Source organism: Heliangelus exortis, chromosome 5 (genome assembly GCF_036169615.1).
Source record: "Heliangelus exortis chromosome 5, bHelExo1.hap1, whole genome shotgun sequence".
Classification (NCBI taxonomy): domain Eukaryota; kingdom Metazoa; phylum Chordata; class Aves; order Apodiformes; family Trochilidae; genus Heliangelus; species Heliangelus exortis.
This window is the reverse complement of record NC_092426.1, coordinates 16,445,925-16,471,780: the sequence shown is the minus strand read 5'-3', so window position 1 is coordinate 16,471,780 and position 25,856 is coordinate 16,445,925. Positions and strand designations below refer to the sequence as shown.

General features: G+C 35.7%; 1 protein-coding gene across 4 annotated transcripts in view; it reads right to left on the bottom strand.

Annotated features, from left to right (window-relative positions):
* The window catches only part of RPS6KA5 (ribosomal protein S6 kinase A5), a 72,413-nt gene that overhangs the window by 39,323 nt on the left and 7,234 nt on the right, over positions 1 to 25,856 (bottom strand). For 2 of the 4 annotated variants that reach the window (XR_011726250.1, XM_071745775.1), the window contains exons 2-5: positions 20,984 to 21,055; positions 10,302 to 10,520; positions 6,351 to 6,466; positions 5,357 to 5,464 (exon numbers count right to left, since the gene is read on the bottom strand). Coding sequence is in view for 1 of the 4 variants with exons in the window: in XM_071745775.1 (XP_071601876.1) it covers positions 5,357 to 5,464; positions 6,351 to 6,466; positions 10,302 to 10,520; positions 20,984 to 21,055 (515 nt within the window). In the remaining 3 variants the exon portion in view is untranslated. Of the gene's footprint in view, positions 1 to 5,356; positions 5,465 to 6,350; positions 6,467 to 10,301; positions 10,521 to 20,983; positions 21,056 to 25,856 lie in introns of those variants that run through there. The other 2 variants (XR_011726251.1, XR_011726252.1) reach the window with 1 other exon arrangement.

Here is a 25,856-nt window from a genome sequence, read left to right as displayed (position 1 = left end):
TTCCCCCCAAAAAAGTGATTTTTTTTTAAGTGGTATATTGCAGTAAGAAACCAGTATTCTTAGAACAGTCACTGTCAGAAATCATGATCAGTCTTGAAAAAATTCTTAATAACACTGAAATTTTGGCATCAAAATCTGGACAGAATGTACTTTGCACTCCAGCCTTCTGCATTACTGCTCCATGCTGGGAAAGCACAGTCATCTTTGTGATAAGGACTGGAGAAGGGATACCTCTTGAGCAGTCATCTGATCCTCGATGACCTAATTTTACAGTAAAATGAGTCCAGTTCAGTTATGTGCCTTTAGGATGTGTCGTATTTTCTGAATATTCAATTTCAGGGCACCAAAAACACCAACAGAAGTACACCAATTAAAGCAAAGAAGTTTTTGCCACTGTTTCATTTCCTTTTACAAAATAAAAGAAACAATGAGTAATTGTCCAGACAGACCTATAACCAATGTTAACTGCTGTGGACTAACTTCCCTGTTCAGTTTACTTCTAGCTTTTTCCTCATTGCAGAAGTGTAAACCTACTCCTTACAACTGCGCTATGTCTACACTGTTGAACAGTTGTTTAATAAGCAGATTAAGTCTTCTGCAGTATGATTTTTCGTAATTCATCATCACAAGAGAATGTTCAGTGTTCAGATAATGTACTATCAGATTTCAGTGATCAGATAGTATCACTTTAATTGAACAATTATAAAGGATCTTTTAAAGTTAAATGCAGAGCTAATTTAGCAGGTCCCTCAAGTGACATTGCAGTTAACACCACAAAACAAGAATCAAGTTGTAGTCACTTCCTTCTTTTCTAGACTACCTTTAAACCACTCTAAGAATTTGTGCATATCTCTTCCTACATAATCTACCAAAATACACAGTAAAGACAAAATAATGAGGTGGCTAATGAAATTTCCTTTAAAATCTCTTACAATTATATACTAATTTTCTTTCCAGAACAAAATGATCGCTAAACCAGCTAATAAAGAAAAGCAAACAACACTTCAGCAATGAAAAGCACCTAACAGTTAAACTACAGTTGCAGCTCTGATCTAGCTGCAACTAGTGCAGCTCTGATCTATAGATTTTCAGATGGGAAAACAATAGCTTACCTGAACTAATCATTCTATACATCAGACAGAATTACACAGATACCCATCCAACTGGCTTACACTACAATTCAATCATCCCTCCTTCAGAACAGCTACTCCTATATGTTGTTTATTATGAAAACATTTGTAGGCTCTCAGATTGAAGACTGACAAGGTTCAGTATTTGATAATTTTCCTTAAACTTCATTAAGCAAACAGAATCTATATGGATATGATACTGATACTGAAACAATATGGATTTGATGGATGAACCACTCATTGGATAAGGAACTGGCTGGATGGTCACACCCAAAGTGTTGTCACCAGTGGCTCAGTGTCCAAATGGAGATGTGTGACAAGGGGTGTTCCTCAAGGGTCTGTACTCAGACCAGTGCTGTTTAACATCTTTGTTGGTGACACAGACAGTGGAATCAAGAGCACTCTCAGCAAGTTTGCTGACAACACCAAACTGTGTGAAGCCAACACACTGGAGGGAAGGGATGCCATCCAGAGGGACCTGGACAGGCTGGAGAAGTGGACTTGTGCAAACTGCATGAGGTTCAGCAAGGCCAAGTGCAAGGTCCTGCACATGGGTCAAAGTAATCCCATGCATGAATACAGGTTGGGAGGAGAATGGATTGTGGACAGCCCTGAGGAGAAGGACTTGGGGGTGATGGTGGACCAGAAGCTTAACATGAGTCACCAATGTGCACTCGAACCCCAGAAAGCCAACCGGGTCTTAAGCTGCATCAAAAGAAGCACAGGCAGCTGGGGAAGGAAGGAAGGAAGGTGATTCTCCCCCTCCATTCTGTTCTTCTGAGACCCCACCTGGAGTCCTGTGTCCAGTTCTGGAGTCCCCAGCATAAGGACAGAGCTCCTGGAACTTGTCCAAAGGAGAGCCACTAAAATGATCAGAGGGCTGGAGCAGCTCCCCTATGAAGACAGAGTAAAGAAGTTGAGGTTGTTCAGTCTGAAGAAAAGGAGGCTCTGAGGTGACCTTATAGCAACCTTCCAATATCTGAAAGGGGCCTACAAGAAAGCTGGGGTAGGGCTTTTTACACAGGTGTGTAGTGAGAGGACAAAGGGAAATGGTTTAAAACTTGAAAAGGGGAGATTTAGGTTAGACATGAGGAAGGAATTCTTTAATTTGAGAGTAGTGAGGCACTGGAAAAGGTTGCCCAGGGAAGTTGTGGCTGCCTCTCCCTGGAAGTGTTCAAGGCCAGGCTGGATGGGGCCTTGAGCAACCTGGCCTAGTGGAAAGTGTCTCTGCCCATGCAGGGGGTTGGAAGTAGATGGTTCCAACTAGATGGTTTAAGATGCCTTCCAACACTAGCCATTCTTTGACTCTGTAAAACACAAACCCTCAAAATATGCAGAAGATGCATACCAATGCAGAAGACTTGAATATTTCACCATACACTGGAAGAAAGCATACTATATGGGATATAATTACCAAGCACAATGTTAATTGTTATGCATAATACTACAGAATAAACACTACAAGAATATGTTCAGATTATTTTTCCAAAGAGATAAGAGTTCACCATACACACTGAAGTAGGATTTGTAGTACAGTTACAGAATTAAAGGAAATGTGAGGAAGAAAAAGGATTTTAAGAACCAAGTAGCATTTTAATTAAAAAAACTAAAATTAAAAAATTAAATTAAAACACATTAAAATGAACACGCTTCAGGAGCTCTTAAAACCACACTACTTTCAGCTTGGAACTGTAATTCTTCCATGTTATAAACACTTTCACATAACAATTGTAAAACAAAAGATACCTGGGGACACCCACTTCACACTCATCCTTAGTAGCTGCACAGCAGAAATCAGTAAGTTTGTTTTCCTATTATTCACATGCATTTGCTTCCTTTCAGACAAACAGAGCTTAGGAAAAGCAGATTCTTATCTTTTCTTTGCTGAATAGTCAATTAATCTGCTATAGTTACTATAGTGAAGAAATAGTACGCTCTTTGTATTAGAAAACAAGGTCTGTTAGATTCTAAACTTGCTCAGATACCTGGAAATACTTAACAATCATCAGATTAAAGCAGGGATATTGAAAACATTGAGCTAGGATGTTTCCTAGCAGTATTCCAAACTACAAAACTGTCAGAAATACATAAATACAGAGTAAATAATTCTCTCTGATAAGAATTGTAAACATAGTACATGCTTTTAATTACTGATAGCTTTATACATTTTTAATAGCCTAAATATATCTTGTTTCAAAAAATACAATTGCAAGAGGGGGGTTACTAGACTAAATTTCACTTGCATAAATATAGTTGTTTACTTGTGAAGTTATTTTAAGAAGCGGGTAGGCTATGGAAGAAATGTGGAGGGGAAGAAAGGAGCACACACTGATTGCTCTGATTTAATTGCAAGTTCTACACTATGATCTGACTTATGCTGTTGTGTAAATTTATTTAGAAGTGCTGCCCAACCAGCATGGAAACAGACATAAGCTGCAGTTCTACAGGCAAATTTTACCACTTGTAAATACATCGGTTCAGAAGTGTAAGGTAAGTATCTTTTGTAATGTAAATTAAGTGTTCTAGTAGTAGCTTAACTGTTTACAGAGAACACAATATGAAGTCAATTTCTATGTAGGTCATTCTAATCATGTTTTAGTTCAGTAGCTAAATTACAATAGCACACACAAAACCTAGTCATGTGCAAACAATTTCCTAGATTTTTGAAAGCAAATGATACAATTGCAATTACTTTGTTCCTTACAAGAAACACTAGAAAAGTTGAGATTTTTCTGACAGAAAAGACAAATACGTAATGTGAAGGAGGAGGATGAAAAAATGTGATTAAATGAAGAGATATCAGAGGTATATATGAAAACAGAATGGAGTCAGAGGAACTAACATTAAATGAGCAAGCAGCAAGACCACATTAGTTAATGACTGGATAAAGAGGAATCTGGTTCAGAATGTGGGAAAACAGACAGCTCTGATATTTATCCCAGTTGTCCCCTGTCCATGCACTTCTTGTAAAGGATATCCCAAAGGTGAGCACTGATGTAATACAAGTGTATTTCCCAAAACCATATTTTGAGACTGAAAAAGTCAGTGATTCAGAATTTTCTTGATAACAGGAAAGATTTCTGCTTCATTCAACTTCTGGCTTAAAGACTGCTCTTTTTCCTCTCCCACTGGTGCAGTAACACCATTTCATGTACTTTATTTCTTATGCCAAGCCCAGTTTCTCCCACACCTCTACAAAGATCTTGCTCCTCCTAGCCACACCTTTTACTGTCATTCCTTCCTGCTGAAAACTGCATGTCTCTATGTCTTTGTTTGCACTGGAAAGGCAAACTGCTCCTAATCCTTTATCACACCAGTAGAGCCTCCTCTTGGAGGTTACAAGATCAGTATATTCCTTTTAATTTATTTGTACTATTTCCCTATTAGAAACCAACATTTTATCTATCTTTAAATGGTACCTTCCAAATCCTACCAGATTCCATTTGAAATGCAAATACTCTAGAGGAAACTACCGGCTACCTATTTTTAGAAAACCTCTCTGCTGCTTCTAACAAAGAGTTTTAGATCTGCAGACCCAGTTTTCAATACCTCTGATATATAAAATGAAACCCAAAAAATCACCAGTTTTCAGTTCTCTCAGAAGGGAAATCCTGCTCAATTGCAACTCTTTGAAATCTAAAAAGCTTACATGGAGATAAAACTGTACTTTACAAATAATTAACAACTAACATCAACAGTCAGAGATCACTATGTTAGGTACTATGCACATATTTAACAAGAAATGAGCTTTTAGCTTAAAAGCTTGCAATTAAGGTTATCAAAAGTGACAAAAAGACATGAGAAAGAGATGAGATAATAATACAATCATTATTATTAGCATAGAGAAGAGTCATAGCATACCATTTGCCTAGTCACTGCAAAGTATTAGCACAATCAAGCATTTTTAAAAAGGTATCTGAAAATGACAATGTAAGTGGCTTTCCGGCCTGATGTGGAATTCTCCTTTTTCACACAAAGGGCAGCAGTGGGGAGCATGAAGGCGTTTCAGGGAACACTGGAACAGACAAAAATGTCTGACAACACTAGCAAGCCAAAGACCAATGAAATGGAAGATCAAAACCCAGCGAAACAGACTACCAGATTTTGTTCTGTGAAATAAGAGTCTAGAATGAAACTCTTCTCCCTTTGCAAATGTGTTTATGATTCCAATGAGACAGAATCTGACTGTGATCTCACTAGGTTCTGTCCGCACTTCAAATACTCACCTCATCAGTAAGAAACTCCTTACTCAGACCAAAGTCTGTCAGCACCACATGGCCGTCAGAATCAAGAAGAATATTCTCAAGTTTTATATCCCGATATATAATCCCCAACTGCAACAGAATATGAAAAAAAGTATTTCCAAATCAGTGTAAGCACATCTGGAAGACAACATTGAATGCATTTAAATACCAACTAGTGAACTTCCCATTATTAAGTTAAACTGACACCTGAAGGTTCCACCTCTACAAGTTCCACCTCTTACAATTTTAAAATGCCTTTGAAAAATAACTTTGAGCAACTTAAAATTTTAAGACATTAATGCAACAGTGTAAACTCTGATAATTTTTAATGCCATACTGTATTCTTTTTATCTTGGTGATTGTCATCGAGTGCAAAACTCAGTTTGAACTTCATTGAGAAGGAAAGTGTATGCTTCTGTAATATCTTCTACACAATACATGCATGCTTTGTAATTGTCTACAAATTTATTCATTACCTCTGAAAACTTCAACACTTTTCATGCCTACAGTTGCGTCTTAACTGCTGTTTAACTGTATCAAAACAAGGACAACTGAACAACAGTGCAACCCAAACACTGCTCATGTTGACTACAATTAAGTTTTACTGTCACACATTTCATAAGAATGTGTATTTACAAACAGTATGTGAATAGCAACCCTTCACACTGAGGACAAAAACTTGTAGCTTTAATCTGATTCACATGAATAGACACTTTACTAGGGAGTATTTCTAATGATACAACTTGCAACCCATTCCCAGGAAATTACTTTGAATTTTAAAATATTTAAAAATACATATATATGTTTTATATATATGTGTATATATATATATACACATATATATATACACACATGTGTGTGTATGTATGTGTGTATATATATATATATATATATATATTCACCTTACTAACTTTACATGATGTGAAGAATACAATTGTAGTTCCACAAAATAAACATGAGGATAAAGATACTTTACCTTGTGGAGATGTTCAAGTGCCAATACGATTTCCCCAATGTAAATTTGCACCTCATTTTCTGAGAATCTTTCTCTGTGTGAAAGGTGAGTAAACAGTTCTCCTCCATTTATATAGTCTAAAAAGTAGAACAAAGAAGTTTAATTTCCCTTTCTCACAACTTATTTTTCATATTGGAATATTGACTGTTATACTTTGTAAGCTATTTAATGAGATGTTCTGGAATCAGATGCTTTTACTTTATTGTAACTCTAATGTTTCACCATGTTGTACAATTTCCTTCTTCGGGAACTAGCAAATGAACACAATCAACTCTTAAATTACCATCAAAACCATAAAATAAGCCTCAGGTAGCCATAGATTATAAAGATTAGTATTTTTTGCTATGTAAGACTTTTAGTTATGTAGGAATATAAAAGGGGTAAAAATGATAACTACAAATAGATTACTTCTACAATTTTCTGAAATACTTAGGGGTAACAAGGGAATTTTCATGGCAAAATTTACTCGTGGACATTATTTCCACATACATTCCCTCATAGAAATCACTTTCATTCTTAGCAGGCTATGACACAAAGGTTTTCCCCATAATCCAGGAGAGGGAACAAAAAGTAATTATTACCAGAGAGCTCCACTGCAACAAACACATTTTAAAGGTAGAGCTGTTTATGCTAGCAATAAACATTAAAGTCATCAATTTTTAACCTCAGAGCCCCCATATTATATTTCAGGTCAACATATACACAGCAGGGAACATGCCTCACAACATCTTACTCAACATTTTGTTGAATACAGCTTCTATAGATGCACCAGTGTACTAGATAAATCCATGAGTAAGAACTGAATTCCTGGGCACTGTTCTAAGGATCCTGGCAGCTACAAGCCAAAGCTGCCACAGGAGTGGTAGAACAATTCTAATTCTATTTAGCTTACAACACTAACCACAACCCAGTGAAAATAACCAGAACTGGTACTCATGTGGATACAATCAGTTAACCTAAAAACCAGAACAACTCCAAAGCCTGTATTCTGGAAACATGACAAGTGCAGCTGCACATCTGCACTTTATCCAGACTCAATTCACATGGCTATGGCATCAAGAACTGTTCAAAGCACTGCACAGATGCTCCAATTGTAAAACCTCTTGAAACTCAAATGACACATTGCTTTTATGCCAAATTAAGCTAGGTACAAAAACAAAGCCAGAGACTGGTTCCCAAAAGTCAGCAGCCTCTGAAACACAAATTCCAAACCTAAATCAAAGAAATAATTTACAAAAATTTACATAATGAGACAAGCTTGCAACAAACAGTTGGGGTTTTTTGTCAGGGAGGGTGAGAAGCCCAGTTGAATTATAAGGTAGCTTTAGGCCATGTTAGATAGAAGGTATTTTTGCTTTTAGAAAAAGTGATTAAAAGAAAATGTTAAATCCCCTCTAATCATTCACACTATGTTAAAAAAGAAGGAAAAAATGGACTCCAGAAAAACACAAAACACAAACCCTTTAATTATGCATCAGCTTTGATTTTCTTGCTTTAAACACCACCCTTGCTTCAAAGATCACCTTAATATTGTGCTATGGTGGGCATATGCTCAGTCTGCCCTATCTGCTATATCATATTCTTCAGAATTACTGGGCTCCCTCCTCTGACTTTTGTGAGAATATATTGTCAAACTTGTAATTCTCACTCCATTTAAGAGGGCTTTTTTGCCTTGTAATTATCCTTGTGTCACCTAAATTTCTCCATTACCACATATTTATATATATTAGGTATTGTAGTTCAGCACCTACGTCCATCTCAGGTATGCAGGCTTTTCCCTTTTGGTTTGCTGTTTTGTTTTAAATATTTCTAATGGTATCTAAACTGCAATCCAGCAAAAATATCTGGATTTAAAAAGAATGGTACTACAACATTTATAACACATGCTGACATTTTGCCTCATTCCTTCTTTCAATTTTCCCAAGTAATTACATCAGTTACAATTACAAAAAGGAAAAATAAGGAGCTTCATTACTACAGCTTAAGATTAAGGAACCACAAAGCCATCAATGTACTTGTAATTTTCACTCATTAGTATTTTCTATTCTGTGACAATATTTTACATATTTCTTTAATGTCCTGGTCAGAAGACGTGTTAAGAATCGTAACAATTTTCAGCTCTTATTTTCAAAAAGAGTGAATACTCTATTTAAGTCTGACATCCTCAGACACCTCCATTATCTCATGGTAGTATACGAACTAAATAATGTGCATAGAACACCTTCCTAAAAACTTACAGCCAGTGGTGTAGATCCATGCAATATTAATAAAATTTTATTAATGTCAAAATCAACCTGTTAATAAAGGTTAAATAAATGGAAGTTACAAGCTTAAAGGAATTGCAAAGCTAGTACTTCAATTAAAGGACCACTTAATCCTTCAAATAATTCACTAAAACAATGTATTCTTCATTCAGGCATTGCCTCTTAACACCCAAAAAGTAAACCATGCAAGTATCTCAATAGTCAAAGATCAAATAAATTTTGGCAACACATGCTTTCTGAAGCAGTAAGGTTTATAGCTGATTTTAATACTCTTTTCATCTACTGAAGCATATGTTCCTTACTATCAGAAGAAAAATCCCTTTGCCTTCTTGAGAAAGAAAGGACTCTTCAAAGGCAATGAAACTGAGAAATAAAGCTAAAGGAATATAATTCCTTAATCTCGGGGTCTTTCCACAAAACACTGCTGTCCTGAAACAGAATAGTGGCAGGGAATATAGAGACTGGCACATTCAGAAACTATAACCAAGTTGAAAGCCCTAAGAAATTTCCAGTCTGTCTTCTGCCAACCTTGTGAACTCCACAGAACTAGATGTGGTTCGTCATACCAAAATGGAAAGTAAAATAGCAAAGACAGAAGTGGAAAGTTCTATTCAGGCTTGCTATACAATAGTTGATTAGCAAGCACCTCTTATCGGTTACGATCTACGGAAGGCACTGGTAGGACTTACCAAAATGAAGCAATGGAATGTGTAAAATAAGAAAGTGATCCCCAACACAACTATTTTCACCATCATTTAACAGCAGGAAACCATACCAACAACTTGCAGATTCCAGTATTGTAAGGAACTTGAGTAGAAATAAATGTAAGTGTAATTATCTTGAACTGGCATCACTCTCAGTACGAGCACATTTGTGCAGTAAAAAAGAGCTGCCTGATAGGATCTTTCTGATTGCAGCACTTCGGTGCTAAAACAGCATACTAACTAGTCAGCACACTGACAGCTCTGTCCTCTGATCCATGCAACTTAAATACTGAGCCCATTAAGGATAATATACACTATCTTCTTAGCGTAAAACATGCAGTATGTTTGAACTAGAAGATTTCTGCTGCGTAAGTATTTCCTTGCTTTTTTTTTTTTCTCCTACCAACTAATTCCAAAAGCACAGTCACGTTTGGTCATCCCACATCACCAATAAGCTCTATGCTGCATATGCAGTGACAGAGTACAGAGAAAATACACTGAATCCCTTTAACGCCCTAATCAATACACATTAAAAACTTTTTCATTCATGTTAGCAGTTTATTGGAAAATGTGTAGAAAATTATGTAATAATGGTTTAAAAAGAACAAATCAAAATTTCATCCTCCAGGTAAATCCAAGAAAATATTTCTCTGGTTTAGATACTTACAGTCACATACATTTTTTGCTGCATGAAGTCACTGATAACACTTTACTTCCACCTCCCCTCCCTAAGTCAGAATAGAACACTTAAATTCTAACAGGAAAACCACAGACTGTTGATGATGAACAGTATTTTACTTCCTATGGACTCTCATGCAATCTCCAAACACACAGTACTTAGGACCACAAGAAAAAATACTACAAAAAATTAAGGAGATAATACGGCAGGTTTTGTTTTGTTTAATTTTCATTGACATGAGACTTGACTCCTGAAAACTACTCACCTAAAATGAGATGAAGCTTTGTCTCTGTTTGGAAGGCATAATGTAATGTGACCAAGAATGGTGATTGCCTAATGTGCTCCAGCACTTGTCGTTCTGTCCTTGTGTGCTCTGTTGTTTTGGCTTTTTGAACTATTGTTGCTTTCTTCAGTACTTTCATGGCATACAGCTTTCCAGCATCGTGGCCACTTACTTTCCTTACTAGGAACACTTTTCCATAGGCTTGAAAAAGTAGGGAGGAAAAAAAAAACAAAGAAACAAAAAAATGGTCACCTACTCATACTACACATTGGCAGATATATTATTTTAAATTATTCATTGTTATGGCAAACAGTAACCACTCAGGCCAATCAGTCTTCCAAAATATTTTCTTCCATTGTTTCCAACTTACCTTTTCTGAGCAAAATTTCAGCCAAATGAGCTTACTAACTGAACACATCAAGAGTGAGAAAAGCAGTCAGTTTCAGAATTTAAAAACTACTTTAAAAGCTAATGATTTGTTCCTTCATAACCTAAAACTCCACACCCGGAATCTAGCAATAGTTTGGAACAAGAGATACGCTATTTTTTTGTCCTCAAAAATCCCTGCCAAATTCATATGCTTTCATTACTGGCTTTATACCACTGAAGTTCCAAAATCCCATAGAAAAGCCAATTAATTCTTTCCATCAATATTTTGTACAGAGGAATTTTGAGGGTCTCATAGTGGACTTAAATTACAATAAACTGAGGAATTACCTCAAAGTTTTCTGAGCAGAAACAGTAAAAGAAATAGTCAGCAGGACTAAAAGGTAGCCTTTTCAGAAATTTAAATTATTGAATCTGGGTGTTCTGTGTACATATTTCGTTAAAAATACACCTCCTACTGGAGTAGTAAGTGGTAAATATGGACATACTTTATTTTTAAATCAAAAGGGCTCCTGGGAACCGTACACAAATAAATGATACCTACACTATAGGGTCTTGCAGGGACAGTAAAGGTTAGAATTAGTAGATACAGAAACAGTTTCCATGTGAAAGAATGTTACTTTTGTAAACTGCAAGAATTATTTCTATTAGTAAATGCTCAAAGGAGTGAGGAAGAAGGAACAATGACATGGCTGACTTATTTAGATTTAAAAGGTACTTAAGTTCCCTTACAAAAAAGTCTTAAAAGGTCATAGGTGCAAAGAGGGGGGTCATCTTACAAATGAAAAGCTGTATTAGCTAACAAAAGCCCAAAAACAAATATTCAACTTTTTCAGAGGAAGAAAGTTATCACAAAAATTTATCCTGCCTGATTCAGTCATACATGAGTAACTGATTTTCAGTTTAATAAATTATCTATTACAACAGAAATTGAAGCTGACTGCTAAAAACTGTGCCTTAATGCCAGAATATTAATCAGTTAAAAAATAAAATGGCAGATAAAATTCAAAATAGGTACATAAGTAATCCCTGTGAAGTATGACAAAAATTAATTGTGCACAGTGATATGACTGAGGGGGGAAAAAGAACCATACAAACCTGAAGTTATCACAGACAACCCTGTCAGATAACAAGTGATAATTCAAAAAGCAAAGAAAATGTTAGAACTTCAGGTTGAGTACTGAAGGGGAAAAATGACACAAATGTACCATATCCCCCAAACCCGTGACACAAAACCAGAAAACCCTTATGCTGTGGTAGGAAGTCTCTGCACTCACATCTTCAGTGATGCACACTGGTTTTGTCTCTTGTGTCCCAGATCCCCCCACTCCCATCAGGAAAAAAAAAAAAGTAGTGCACAACACAAAAAAATATGTAAAAGCATAAAGGAATTATTTAACTATGAAGGAAACTAAACAGACTTTTTTTCTATTTAGCCTAAAAAAAGTATAGTACTTATGTAGAAGTTAAAGAATAAAAAATAAAAAATTGCCTGAAGAACATTTTTTTCTTGTTTCTAGAAACAGAATAACTAAGATAACAAATGAAACTATCAGGCATCAAGATTAAGAAGACCCAGAACACACAAATATGCAGTTAAGCTATGGAACTCTGGTTATATTATGCTGCAGATGTCAACAAGATTTTTAAATCCTTGAGGGGAAGCGTTGCTAAACAGAGGACAATCTCTTGCTTGGGCAGACCCCAAACTGCAGGCTGATGCAAGTTCACCAAGGAAACCTTTGTTGTAAGCCTCTCCATGTTCTTGTAGGGTCTGTTTAAACCATCGTGAGAGAGAGAAAACTTAACAGCTTTGTCACACCACTGTTATTATATTTACATTACTTTCTGAAAAAGAATTCTCAAGTTATCTTAAAGCTGTAAAAACACTACACACAGTATACTGTCCTGGTGTGAGAGACACAAATACAGTTGGTCTTTAAAAATGCTATAGCATACACTGGTCCCAGTAAATAATTACATGTAAAGCCACATTATTCCGTTTGGGTTTTTTTCCAGACAGGTAACAGAGAGTTTCAAACTACCAAGACTTTTTGTTCCCCCCTACAGAGTTCTACTTCATTCAGTATAAAAAAGTGGTAATGCTCACAGAATGAACTATTCTTTTTAAGAAGCTCTTTTTATGACTCATAAGACCATAAGGAATCTTGCTTGCCTTTTTTACAAAACTCTTCATTCTCTGTAAGAGCTTTCCTGTAACTTTTCACAACATATCTGTCAAGAATGGTAGAGTCAGAATAGGCTGGTGTAAACATACCTGTTTTGGGAGACAAATGTTAAATACCCAGCACCATCTTTTTGAAGATATTCAGTATTATATCACACTCCCCAACTTTAATTGTAGCTATGAGATCTCAAGTATATTTAAGTCGGACTTAATCAAATCACCAGTTGGTCAACAAGAAATGAGAAAAGCATAGATGTAAAAAGATTTTTAGTAAAATAGACATAATAGGGTCATAAATCATGTCATGATGTATAGATACAAATGCTCTGAATTAACAGTGACCACAGTAATACCATTACACATGCAGTTTATTCACCTATTTTTCTGACATTGGATGTTAAATTATTTTTAGCATTTGAAAACCAAACGCTTATTACTGAGAGCATAGGTTTAAAACAACTGCTTCCAAAAGTACTATTTCTATCTTTTTAAATAGTTACTTCTCAAAAAATGTAGGTAACATTTCTTCATTCTGATCACATCCAACAAAAACGATGCAGAGAATGGCCTTAGTTTGCATTTCTCAACTGCTTTAAGGAGCAGCTCTAGTTTCCAACAATTTTTAACCAAAGCTTGACACTGAACTTCCTTGTGCCTGTCTAAAAAGCCCAGTCTAGAGTATGAAAAACAGGTTTCTTAGGTTTCTGGGAGACATTAATTTAACCAGAAATGTTGGAGAACACTAAGTTAAGCTAACATAAACAAAAGCCTCTAGATTTTAACACTTGGGTACCTGTATCTTTGATCACTATTTCTAAAAACATGCAATAATGCACCTTAAGTGGCAGAATGCAAGTGGTATACCATGCAATATGTAAAGCTGTCAAAAGAAAATTATCTAGTAAGTGTAATAGCTGTGAGGAAAACTCTAGAAACTATACCATAAAAGAATTTTCAGCATAGAGTTTTGCCATGGTACAAATTGTTTCTTTATAAATCTGAAAAGGACTGACAGAATGATGAGGATTCTCAGCAGTTTTGATGAGAATAAATCTTAAGTAGCACTATTTTAATCAAATGACTCATGATACATTCAACACTAGAATCTGATATCACCACGAGAAATCTACTTAAAAAGACAGCACTGCAAAACTAATTTGAGTGGCAGCAAAGACCTAAATAACCTAAATGCAAGAATGCCCTTATCTGATAATCTTGTTTGAGAAATGCTTTTTAATTTCTCAGAGAGCCACATTTTAATGTTAATTCTCATAAAATCTGATGCACATTTCAACTACTTCCAAGGCAGAAATATGTAGCCGGTGATATATGCCATATAAAGAAATACATATACAGAGCTCCCAAACATCCCCCCCTGAATAATTGAGAAATATTTTAAATTATGGAAGAACTAATAGTATATAATACATACTCTCTACATATACACATAAGCATACACAAAAAACCCTGTTAGTCTAACCATGGAGTTTATTAAGAGGAATAAAATAAAAATCTAAAGGTAAAGAAAAAAGCAGTCTCAGACTGGTATGGGTATCAGGCCTGTAAAATGAGTAAGAGATTTCATACCATCAATTTACACCAAATTTTCACTTAATTTGTGAGGCAGAAAAATACATTTGGTGCTTTAAAAGTTCCTTTCATTACTACCTTTTTCATGAATACACATTCATACTAATACAGACCATTGTAAGTAACAACTCAGCAAGTCATTCAAATATTCTAAGGAACACACTTGATGTAAGACAATGAATTAACAACAAAGTATTCTTTGCTTCTTTATTCTTTCTGTATAAATGTAAGTACATGAAGCTATTGCACCATGCCAGATAATTCTCACAGTGAAAAAGGCAAGCAATTACTTATTGTTTATAGCACACGGGATGGTTTATGCAAATTTCTGAATTTATCGAAACTTGACAAAGGTACACAGAATTTTAAAGCAACAACTTAAGAGATCAACTAAAAGCATTCTAAGGAAGTGTTCACAACTTTTATTGTCCAGCACCAAATGTCAAAGATGAAACATTCTCTGTCACCTTTCCTTATATATTAGGTTGACAAGAATCTTGAATGGACTTTAACGTTACCTCCGCAAGAATAAGTTCAGATGAATGAGAAAGGCAGAATGGGACAGGATAGAGCAAGTTGCATCTTAAGATTTGTTTTCTGCCAGCATTTTGCTTTTTTTACCTTTAGCTTTTAAAAAAAACACTACATTATTACAGTAAATAGGTATGGTAGGCAATATATGTCTTTTCAAGGGAAGTATGTTTTTAGATGGCTCATGTGTAAGAATCTGCCACTGGATAAGGATGCCATTGTTTTTTAAACATTACAAAAAATTCATGCAGCTTATTTTTTTCAAAATAGCTTTGAAGGCACTGCATACTGCTGTTCAGAAAAATTAACAAATAGCTTCCTGGCTCATCATCTTTTTCTTTCCTTCGTAAATGTAGGATTGCATGTCCTATTTTCTCCAGTTATACTGAACCAGTAAGAATCTTTGCTACTGATCTCCAATTTAAAATACGAATTCTTGCAGAATTATCTGATGGATGAACAGAAGAAATCTGTCCAGGTTCCTAGACTGAAGAGTGTCCCCTTTTTTCAGCCTGCTCTTCATACCAGTTTCCAAACTGTCTCTAAGTAGCCATCCCACCTTCCATTCACTCTTCATCCTAGCTGTCCTCAGCAGACACAGAAGTAAAATATTAATTGTTGAGTTCTGACTCATTTTTAGACATTCCCTAATTCTGGCTCACTCACCTGATCACAATAACACCACTTTTTTTCTCCTTTTATGAGAGAATAATATAAAATATTTTCTTTGATATTCTTCAAAAGATCTTAATTGTACAGTCTTAACTTTGACAGAATACTTCCTGACCTCTCAGCTGGAACTTCATTATACCTTCTTATATAACAAGATTTTCGCGCTGACTATTTAAATCTAACATTCTTCCTACCAATTTTCTTCCCTTCATATGAATATATCCTTTCAGATCCTAATTTCCACATATAAGGAAAAAATCCTTTCCATAAAAAGATTTCATTCTAAAAGATCATTTATAAAATAGTCTCTTTTATGCATGGAAGTTATATTTTTGTTTCTAATTATTTTCTGTCTTCATTATTGGACAGTAGCAGTAGACTAGATTACTAGGGCACATGCTTGGGAACCTCTTGCATTGTCTCTTGTTAAGCACAATTGAAAGACTGAAAGAAAGTGGCATTTATTATAACAAAAAGGAGCACCAGGTGAGTAGAAAAAAATAAGTAAACCATGTGTAGAAAACCATGCCCCAGAATGCATTCTACATAAAACTTTTCGTTTTAAAAAAACATTCAAAAAGAATGAAGCAAATAAACCAAGTGAGCAAGCATAAGGCAAAACAGCCACCTTCTCTTGTTCATTTCATGGCTTTGAGAGGCAATTAGATTACTTTGCAGTAAAGTAACCTTGTTCTATAGAACAGACAGAAGTTTTTTATTGCAGAGGGGGAAAAAAAACTTCAAATAGATAGGAAAAAAACAGCTGGAAACATTAATTCAATGGACAGGAAATCTGAAAATTCCAAACTAGGAAAGCTATACAATAACTGCAGGAGACGACTTCAATGAAAACAAAAAAGAAACTGGGATTTCAGAATGTGTGTACTCAACACTAAGGCAGGCAAATCAGAGAATTCAGGTAAGCAATAATTTGCTCCCAGAGCAACAAGTACATTCAAGTACATTATTAACTTCATTAGCAGTGGCACATTTTTTTTTTAACTTTTTTTTTTTTTTTTAACTTTTTTTCATTTTTTTTTTTTTTTTTTTTTTTACTGATATGGTGTGCTACTGATTTCTTCAAAGGGTAATTTTATTATATTCTATTAGTCGTTCCTTAATGCAACATAAAGGGATCCAACTCGGATCAAAAGGCTACTAACTCAGATTTTTGCTCCCATGTTTTTACCTGCAAGATTTGGGTCAAAACAGGAATGGGTATACTATGGTATTCCTTCAACACCAAAAGCCATGCTACCAATTGAGAGAGAGCATACAAGTACAAACCAGAAAAAAATGCAATAAAGAAATGCCAATTAAAGTAGTAAGTAGCATGCAATTATACCAAGCCATACGTGAAGAAAATGTTGTAAAAAAATAAAAACTTTCACAGGAAAAACATCTGTACACAAGGATACTATTTTTAGTATTCTTACTATTTTTGTCTTTTTGAAAAACTAATTTACAAATCAAGATTTCTGTAAACCTTCAGTGCTGCTACATGAAGACACCCACCACCACGTCTATACAAAACTACTGTAATTATGTATACTTAAGCAAGGTATCATTTAATTCAACATATTTTGAGTTCCTTCTTTAGTTATTCCAGCTCCTTCATGGCAAGCTACATTTAAAATAAATTAATTACAACAGCATCTACAGTCATCACTACGAGGCTTTATTATATTCTTCCTTCTAGTACTGTAGATCACTTAAGTATGAGTTTGAAAACACTTTGCATGCTGCATAACTCCACAATGAACAGTTTTAGAACAGCAGCTTTTATTTAGCATTAGCTTCAGTAATATTTAAAAGCTTGAACCAGGACAAGGCTTTCAGTGCCAGAGTAAAGATAGCTCTTGCCTAAAAATACACAGCAACATAGACAGAAGCCATCAGATGCCCTCTTCCTCATTTTTCTTTATATTGCTCCCAAAAAAACTCAATAGTATTCCATTTGTCTCTGTCAATCAATTTGTCCAAGATGACCTTAACAGCTAGCCCTGTATTCATCTTCCCAAAATTTACTAGTGTAAAAAAACACAAGTTCACAAAATTCTAGAAAAATCTTACAACCTGGGGGGAAAAAAAAAAAAAAAAAAAAAAAAAGCAAAAAAACCCTGAACCCACAGTTCTTAATCATCCTGCCCACAATATGGGGCAAGTCACTAGTGGAGATACCTGGTCTGTTTAGAGAAGTCTCTAAGTTCCAGGAATCACCCTGGCCTTCCCCAAAGAGTCTGACTGAAAATGAAGGGAAAAATAAGGAAAAAAAAAAAGATAAAACACACACACACACACTTGAAAATACTTGAAAAAATATGAAATTATTGCTTTATTTTTCTTTCTGAAAGGTAAGAGAGGCATCTAATAAGCACCTGCAACTCAGCCTAGGCAATGGGCAGTTACTACTTAGAGGGATGGCATTTAGCTTTACTGCATTTAGACTGCCAGCTAGACAGATAAAAATTACATCTACATTGAGGAAAATATCCTTCTTATTCTAATAGAATAAAACCTACAAAACAAGATAATTCAAACTCTTACTTATCATTACAGAAGGAATGCAAGTATCTTTTGAACCTTCTCCTCATCATTTGAAATGCATCCTAGTAGTTTTGTAGAAGAAAGTACAGGTTCTAAATGATGCCTCACTCTTGGACAGTATCATTTAAGACAAGTCTGCAGTAAGCACCTGCTATTCCAGGTATCTCTGGCTTATCTTATTGTGATTATAGACAGTTTTCTTTATAATTTGTCTCATACCTCCCAGTAAATACACATTGTAGTATAAAGAACTGTGAAGTCAGAGTCATCATATGTACTTGTTCAACCTAAATTCAAGTATAAGAACAGTAAATTGCAGGACCCCATAACTCATGACACAACAAAATATTTTATAGAAAAGTTTGCATGCAAACAGGTCATGAGCATCTTATGAAGTTCTGGAAAAATACTCTCTGCTATGGAAGTTGTACGTAAAAATGCAAGGTCCCTTGCAAAGGGAAAAGAAATGGTCAGTAAGATAGCTACATAACTGAATGCATAGCCCCAGAGTTCATATGCAGCAGATACTGCAAGGTTTATAGCATTTAAGTTGGTTTTCCATACTTAAGATGGAGTGCTTGCATAATAATTCTTGTTAATTACACCATAGTTCTAGAACTTCTTAAAAACTAAGTTTTTACAAAAGTTATGTTATTAAACTAAAAGGACCAGAGTCAGAAGTTCACTGTGGTTCTGTAACTGTAGGCTTAATTATCTCAAAAATTTACTTGGCAGCAGAACATTTGGGGATCAACTTAGCCAAATGGCCAGTATCTTTCTCTTCAATTTCTGTTCTGCTCTGTCCAGTCAATGAAAAACATACAGAAACTATTCTGACTGTACTAATTAGAAATACACAGGAACTGAAGATTACATTTAGAGCTGCATCAAAAAATATGTTGAGTGACAGTTACAGAAGAGAAGCCTTCACCCAGGTATATCCTATTGTTTCTTTCAGAAACCTCTTACAAAAACCAGAGGGGATTTTTGCTTCTGGCAAACCCCAGAATGTTTTTCAAGCTAGGAAATTGTCTGTCCTAATGGTTTAGATTTCCAGACCAATAACCTCAGACTACTAGAATTACAGATTAAAAAAAGTGCAACAACTATTTCCTTGGCAAAATAAAAAAACAAAAACCTACTCAAGCTGTCCTTGGATTCCTGAGGTTTGCAGAAATCTTTTAGACGTGAAAGTCTAACACAGACGTTTCTGTAGCAATGTGACTACCAGGGCAGGATGAAAACAGGCATGTTCCTTAGTTTTTTTTTTTCCTTGACATATACACAATCCCATTGTCAAGTAGCCTTTTCTAAAATGAGTCACTGAAAAATTACGCTGTTAACCAGAGAAAACAGCTTTGCACTATGAGCCTCAGTATTATCTGCTATGTTTAAGAATATCCCAGGCCAAATAAAATTTGGCTAACCTGTTCATGAAAAGGGAACATGGAAAGCTGCATCAACAGACAACAGTTAAACAGCAGCAAAAGGGGTATTCCAGAAGTACTGCCTGAAGAGGGTAGAAGGTCAGGCTACTACCAGTCTGAACTTGAAGACTAACACTTACGAAACCAACCAAACTTAATTTGTATTCCAAATACAACCACTTCAATATTAAGGTGATCTCAGACTAATGGCAGTGGTGAAAAAAAAAAAAAAAAATCAGGTATAGAGCTGATTTTCATTTGCACACACATATGTAATTAAAAATTAATCCAATGTTTCCATCAGCAATTGAGAAAGACATCCTCACATAAATGCATAACAGTAAGTAACTTCATTTTTGTCAACCCCACTAAGACTCAATACATCTTCCTATGAATATTAAACATTCCTTGCCTCTTCCACCACCAACTGAAATTCAACTGCAAGGGTTGAGTTCTAAACTCTGTTAAATTCAAACATGAAAAAAAATTACTTCAGAAACAGGAAAAGACTCTTGGGTGATTGTGATGTAGCAGCTTGTGCAACTATAGCCTCACTGCTGAATGTTCATGGCTGGTAACAGCCACAACTTAATAGCATAATTAATGTATAACTTCTAAAGACCTTAATGACAGTTTACCTTCCTGATTATTACAATCTACTCAATACTGCATCTGATGTTAATTCTGAACCAAAAAAAGCACAAAAAGCCATAAGGAACACTTTTGGTCTGTGTACCAGGCCTCTGCATGTGTTCTTTTAACAAAGGGGAAACAAAGCGTTTTTGTTGGTTGCAGTCACCAATCCTACAACATCTTACAAATCTTCAACATTGTGATGAAATCTGTAATATAACAGTTTGCATTTTCCATTTTAAGAATTACTAAGATTTAAAGAGGACAGAATAAAACTAGTAGAGCCAATGACAACTCTAAAACGTAGTTAAATAGCAGAGCATCCTATTCAGTAATGTACTAATAGTACTGCTTTTTATCAGAAATTCTTTTAAAAGCAGTCTGAAAACTTAACGAAATTACCAAGATCATGCCTTAACTTAAATGATTTTCCACAAACTGTATAAAATTGTCACAAATCAAGCCCTTTTTCATGTTTTTTTTAAAGTGCATCTTCAAAAGTTCTGTAAGCTATAACGGGATGGCAAACTTCCCAATATTTGACAAAAAAAAGAAAAATTACACTGTGCAATACACAGATGATACATCTTGCTAAAGAATGTCCCAGTTACCAAGACCTCAGCTAGAATACAAACCATGCTTAAGAGCAATGCTTTCAACATTCAGCTTAGAAAAATAGTGCATCTTACCCCCTGTTCCAAGGACTTTCAGGAGTTCGAAATTTTCAATACCAACTTTCTCTGCATGACCTGTCAAATTTGCTGCGGAAAAAAAAACACAAGTCAGATACATAGTACCCTGAAACATTCTTACATGTTACTACAGATTCAGTAAAAACAAGTTAGCAGATGAATGAAATAAGCATCCCTAAAAGGCATTCCAGTTGCATACTGTATTCTTTCAACAGGAAAAATCAAGGGAGAGCAATTTTCTTGCTGCCACCTAAGATCCTGGAGGTATGAAAAAATTGAAACTCATCTAGCTTGTATACACCTTCTTTCATCATATCATTGGGCAACTATAAAAAGAGCCTAGTTCCACCTTGTCTGCAATCTCTAATCCCAGTTATTGACAGCAATCAGGTCATCCCTAGCACTCTAGACACTCTCGTGTTCCTGGATTATATGGTGCTTGGGGTGATGTAAGCAGACCTCTTAAAGCAGGGAAAAAACCTTGGGTCTACATAGCCAACAAGCCTGGAAAAATCTAAACTGCTACAAAGCAAATTCATTTGTTTAGGAGTTTGGGAGGAGGGGGTTCTAGTTTTATACAAATTGTACCACTTTGAGGGTGTTTGGTTTTTTTTCTTTCAAAAAGACATTTTTAAAGCAGAGAAGTACAGAGCCCTATTTAAAAAAAGAATTGTGGTGGGTTGCTTTGTTATTGGTTTGTTGAGCTTTTTTCCTTTATAAGCTGCTAAAAGAAACCCTTAAGCAGCTCCCATTTTTTCCATCCTTCCTATCATAATATTATCCATTTATTTGCATCACTATGACTGCAGGCCATTTGGAAAAGCTGCTCACTGTAATGATCCCGGTTAAAAGCGGTAAGGCAAAAAAGCAACTAAGTTTCATTGTTCTTAACCAAGTTCAGTTCCCTGAGCTGCTTTAACGAGAAGCTGCATGAGTTTACTAGCACAACTAAAGATGCAGCATCGAGCAGCAGAAGCTGCATGAAGTGGCGCAGCTGCTAAAAGAATGCCTCTCAAAGAGAAACTTCAAGCCAAACTATAGTTTAAAAGCTAGTAAAAAAAAAAAAAAAAAAAAAAAAAAATTTAAAAGCTTAGGAAAGATGTGTAAAAAGCTTTCAATAGCAGCACCTTTGATTTCATGTCCCAAAATTTCATAATCCAAGAAGGAAAACTCTTTGATAGGAGATGCTGGAATTTATTCACTCTGTTCAAGAGAAATCCTCATTTGGTTTGGTATTTCTAAGGAACTTTACCTAGACAGTGAGCTTTCTGAATTACTTATGAGAATGTATATTTAATCTCCATTCACAGAACGACAGTAACAACTCAAACAGAAAATTTAAATCTTCAGAAAGGCATTTCTCTGCAAAGGAGGAACAAATATGTAAAAATCCAAACACTAAATAAATGAAAGAGCAAATTAATGACTTATTACAACAATGCTAGGAATCTGTAGAGATTACATAAAACGCATCTGGTTGGAACAGGATAACACTATTATTCTGATGTAAAGTACTGATAAAATTTAATCTCAAATATTGCTTTCAATTCTTATCATTCATCTTTATAATGGATTGATCAAACCTGGAGTGAATACAGAGAGACTACCTGAAACTACTGGTAGACTAGTAAATCTGAGAGCTTTTGGGATTTTTTTCCCAAAACACAAGTCCACAACAATGATTTTTGCAAATCTGAGTGAATCTACGAGCTTTCCTAATACTACATATTAAAAAACCTAAAAGACAGCACAGTTAAACTGTAATCAGAAAAATATTACTCCTGTCATCAGTTCCATTTCAACAGATTAGCAATATGCCTCACATGAGTTGAGCCAAAACTTGCTGTGTTATTTTCACTGCAAACAGAACAAATACTATTGCTGTGAGACATCACAGTCGTTGCTGAAGTCAGCTGTAAGGAAGGTGCAGTCATGTGCCAAGAAAGGCGTAATAGCAGCTAAGGCAGATCTAGACTGAGTTAATGTCTATGTAATTACAGTACGTCATGTCACAGTCAGAAAGCAGTCTGAAGAAACTTAATACTACACATTACTCTTCTTAACAAGTACTGAGAATGGTTCTCAACATAAACAACTTCAAAACAATGTCTTTCAAGATAGGAAGAGCAGGAGTCAGGAACTATTCTAAAGAGACGAGGCCCAGAGGGTCCAGTTTTAATGAATCCATGGACGTCACTGAAGAGTTTCAGGACACTGAACTTCTCTGGATACTACCTAAGTGCATGCTGAACTCACAGTGGTAAGAAATTTTTCAATGAGAAATCCACTGCTTTGGATCTTCCATTAAATAGAACTCTGCAAAAGTTTTACCAACTCACATCCCTTGAAAGCTGTCAGCAGCAAGCTTTTCAATTAAACATTCTTCTAGAAAGCAAAACAGTTGTTTCATGCTGTCATATTCTTGGAATACGAATGAAACACAGCAATGCTGCCTCTCCAATAACATCCTGAAGATTTCTAGTACTGGCTACAGTCCTAAAGAGACAAAGTCCAAAACTCAATGCATTAATCTAAGCTGTACCATGAACTCTATTTAACTGGTATCTCACATTCAGTAACATTTAGTTAAACCTTTCCCATCTTCATGAGGTAACATAGTAAAAAGCTGAGAGATACCTACTTTGAATTATTATGTATTTGTTTCAATGTGAGCCATGATTTTGCACTATTCTCTTAATCCCATTTTTATTTCCATTTAGGATGTTTAATTGCCTTATCCTTAAGAATAAATAAATTTGTTGAGGGTTAATCTTATTTTCATAGTAAAAGGGAAAAAATACATCACAAATACGCATATGATCACTATAAAGTAAGTACCACCTAATTTTTTCACATTATACGGGAAAAAAAAAGTAATCCCACAAGATCAGATAGCTAAAAGGTGCTGCATACACAGAGCTATGACAGGACAATTGAGACATACAAAGCCTTTCTCAGAATTCCTATAAAGCAAGAAGTAGAATTATCCTTCATTAAAAAGTTAAAATAATTTTCAAAGCTCCAAGAAAAGATAAGTTTCAATAAAATGCTTCCCCTGACATTCCCATGGTTGGCAATATCTTGGCTCCAACACCTTTGGTTGCTGCACTCAATTGATCTCTCAAATCAGACCCCAAGAAAAGCACGCTGAAGAGCTTGTGCTTGAGCCACATTCTTTCCAATAAAACTGCTGAAGCAGCTCTTTGTCTTCATCTGCTGAAATCAAGCACACTTGAAAAAAAAAAAATCTAGAATGTCAATTCTAGATGAGGTGCAGTTCCTCAAGAATGAAAGTCACCATACCAACATGTTCTGCAACTTGCTTTCAGGAGCATAAGTCCACAAAAATTAGTCATTCTGCTCACCAGTCACTCCCAGGAACCCAAATGACCACTGCTTGAGAACCTTTCACAAGGAACTCTTTTCACAGTTACAATACAACTGTTGCAAGTTTCAGAAGCTTTAAAGAAATGCAACAAGGCCACTATTATTACGACTGACAGAACAATGGAATGCTTCTCCCACCTCACCAGACATCACCATGACAGGACTTGCATCAGAACCTGACCCAACAACTACCTCTGCAACCTGCATAAAGACAACTATCTGTCAAGAATGCAACAGGATATACACTCAAGGATGTATCTCCCAGTATTTCTAGCAAATACTACCACAACATTTCATCATATGCAAAGATGTCTTTCAGAAACAGCAGCTCTGGGAAACCTCTTTGTTTACAAATCAAGTGCAAGGAAAGCAGCTTTGGAAACGAAGAAAAAGGCCACGAAGAAGTAAATTTTCTAAGTCTGCTGACACATCAGGAAGGCAACTAGCTTGGACAGGAAGCAAGTACTGCTCAAGACAACAGGATGAGAGTTTCTCCAGAAATGACCTGCAGCTACACATGACACAGGAGGATGAAGATGGCAGTACATCAAGAAAACAAGCCATAAGATGATAGACCTCGCTAGGAGATAAGCTAACTGCACAGGGACACAATCAGAAAAAGCTGTCAATTACTGGTTTTCTGCTGTAGTCCACAATAATCATTATTGGACCAGTAATGGTAAGATGGAGAGTAAGCAGCTGCAGGCAAGAGCAAGATAAATCAACTCACCAAGAATAAAGGGAAAGGCCAAGACGTCATGGCACCCATAAAAACAAAGAGAAAGCAATGGTACTGGTCACAATTATCAACTCTCAAACGAAAAAGAATGCAAAGATCTAGAAATATTCCCACTGTAAAGACAACTCCACATAGAGGGTCATTAATGCGTGGTATTGTTCATATCAGTATGAATATTGTTCTCAGGCCTCTGGAATTATGACAGCCTGGTAAACTCTGGGAACCTGATGAAGGATGTCCATCCAGATGACATAGGAGACACGACTGTCATGTGCACTATACCATAACTTTGAGATGACCAAGTGTGTCACACAAGTGTGAACAAGTAACTGTGCAAGCTGGCACTGTGTAAATTACTCTATTTGCTTTTAAGTGTACTTTCATGATCTTAAAAACTATTTCAATAATAACTGTTTTCAAGTTCAAATGTGCTCTCTCCTCTCTTTTCTGGACTGCAATGCATATTGGTTTTGAAGCAGTCAGGCAATACCAGAGCTTCCTCTACTGAACTATTTCAATCAACCTGCAAGTACAAGCTCTGCCTGGAAGCTTGCTACTCTCAGCTCTCCGCTGTTTTATTGAGCAGAACACAATGAAACTCAGACAATTTAAAGAAGAACAGAAAAAGCAGGAAGGAAAACAGGAGAGAAAACACTGTACAAAGTCAAACTGTTAGGTGTCCAATGCCTGGTAGTAAGATCAACTTGATCCTAACCTTTTACTTCAGAAAATGACCCATCTCCA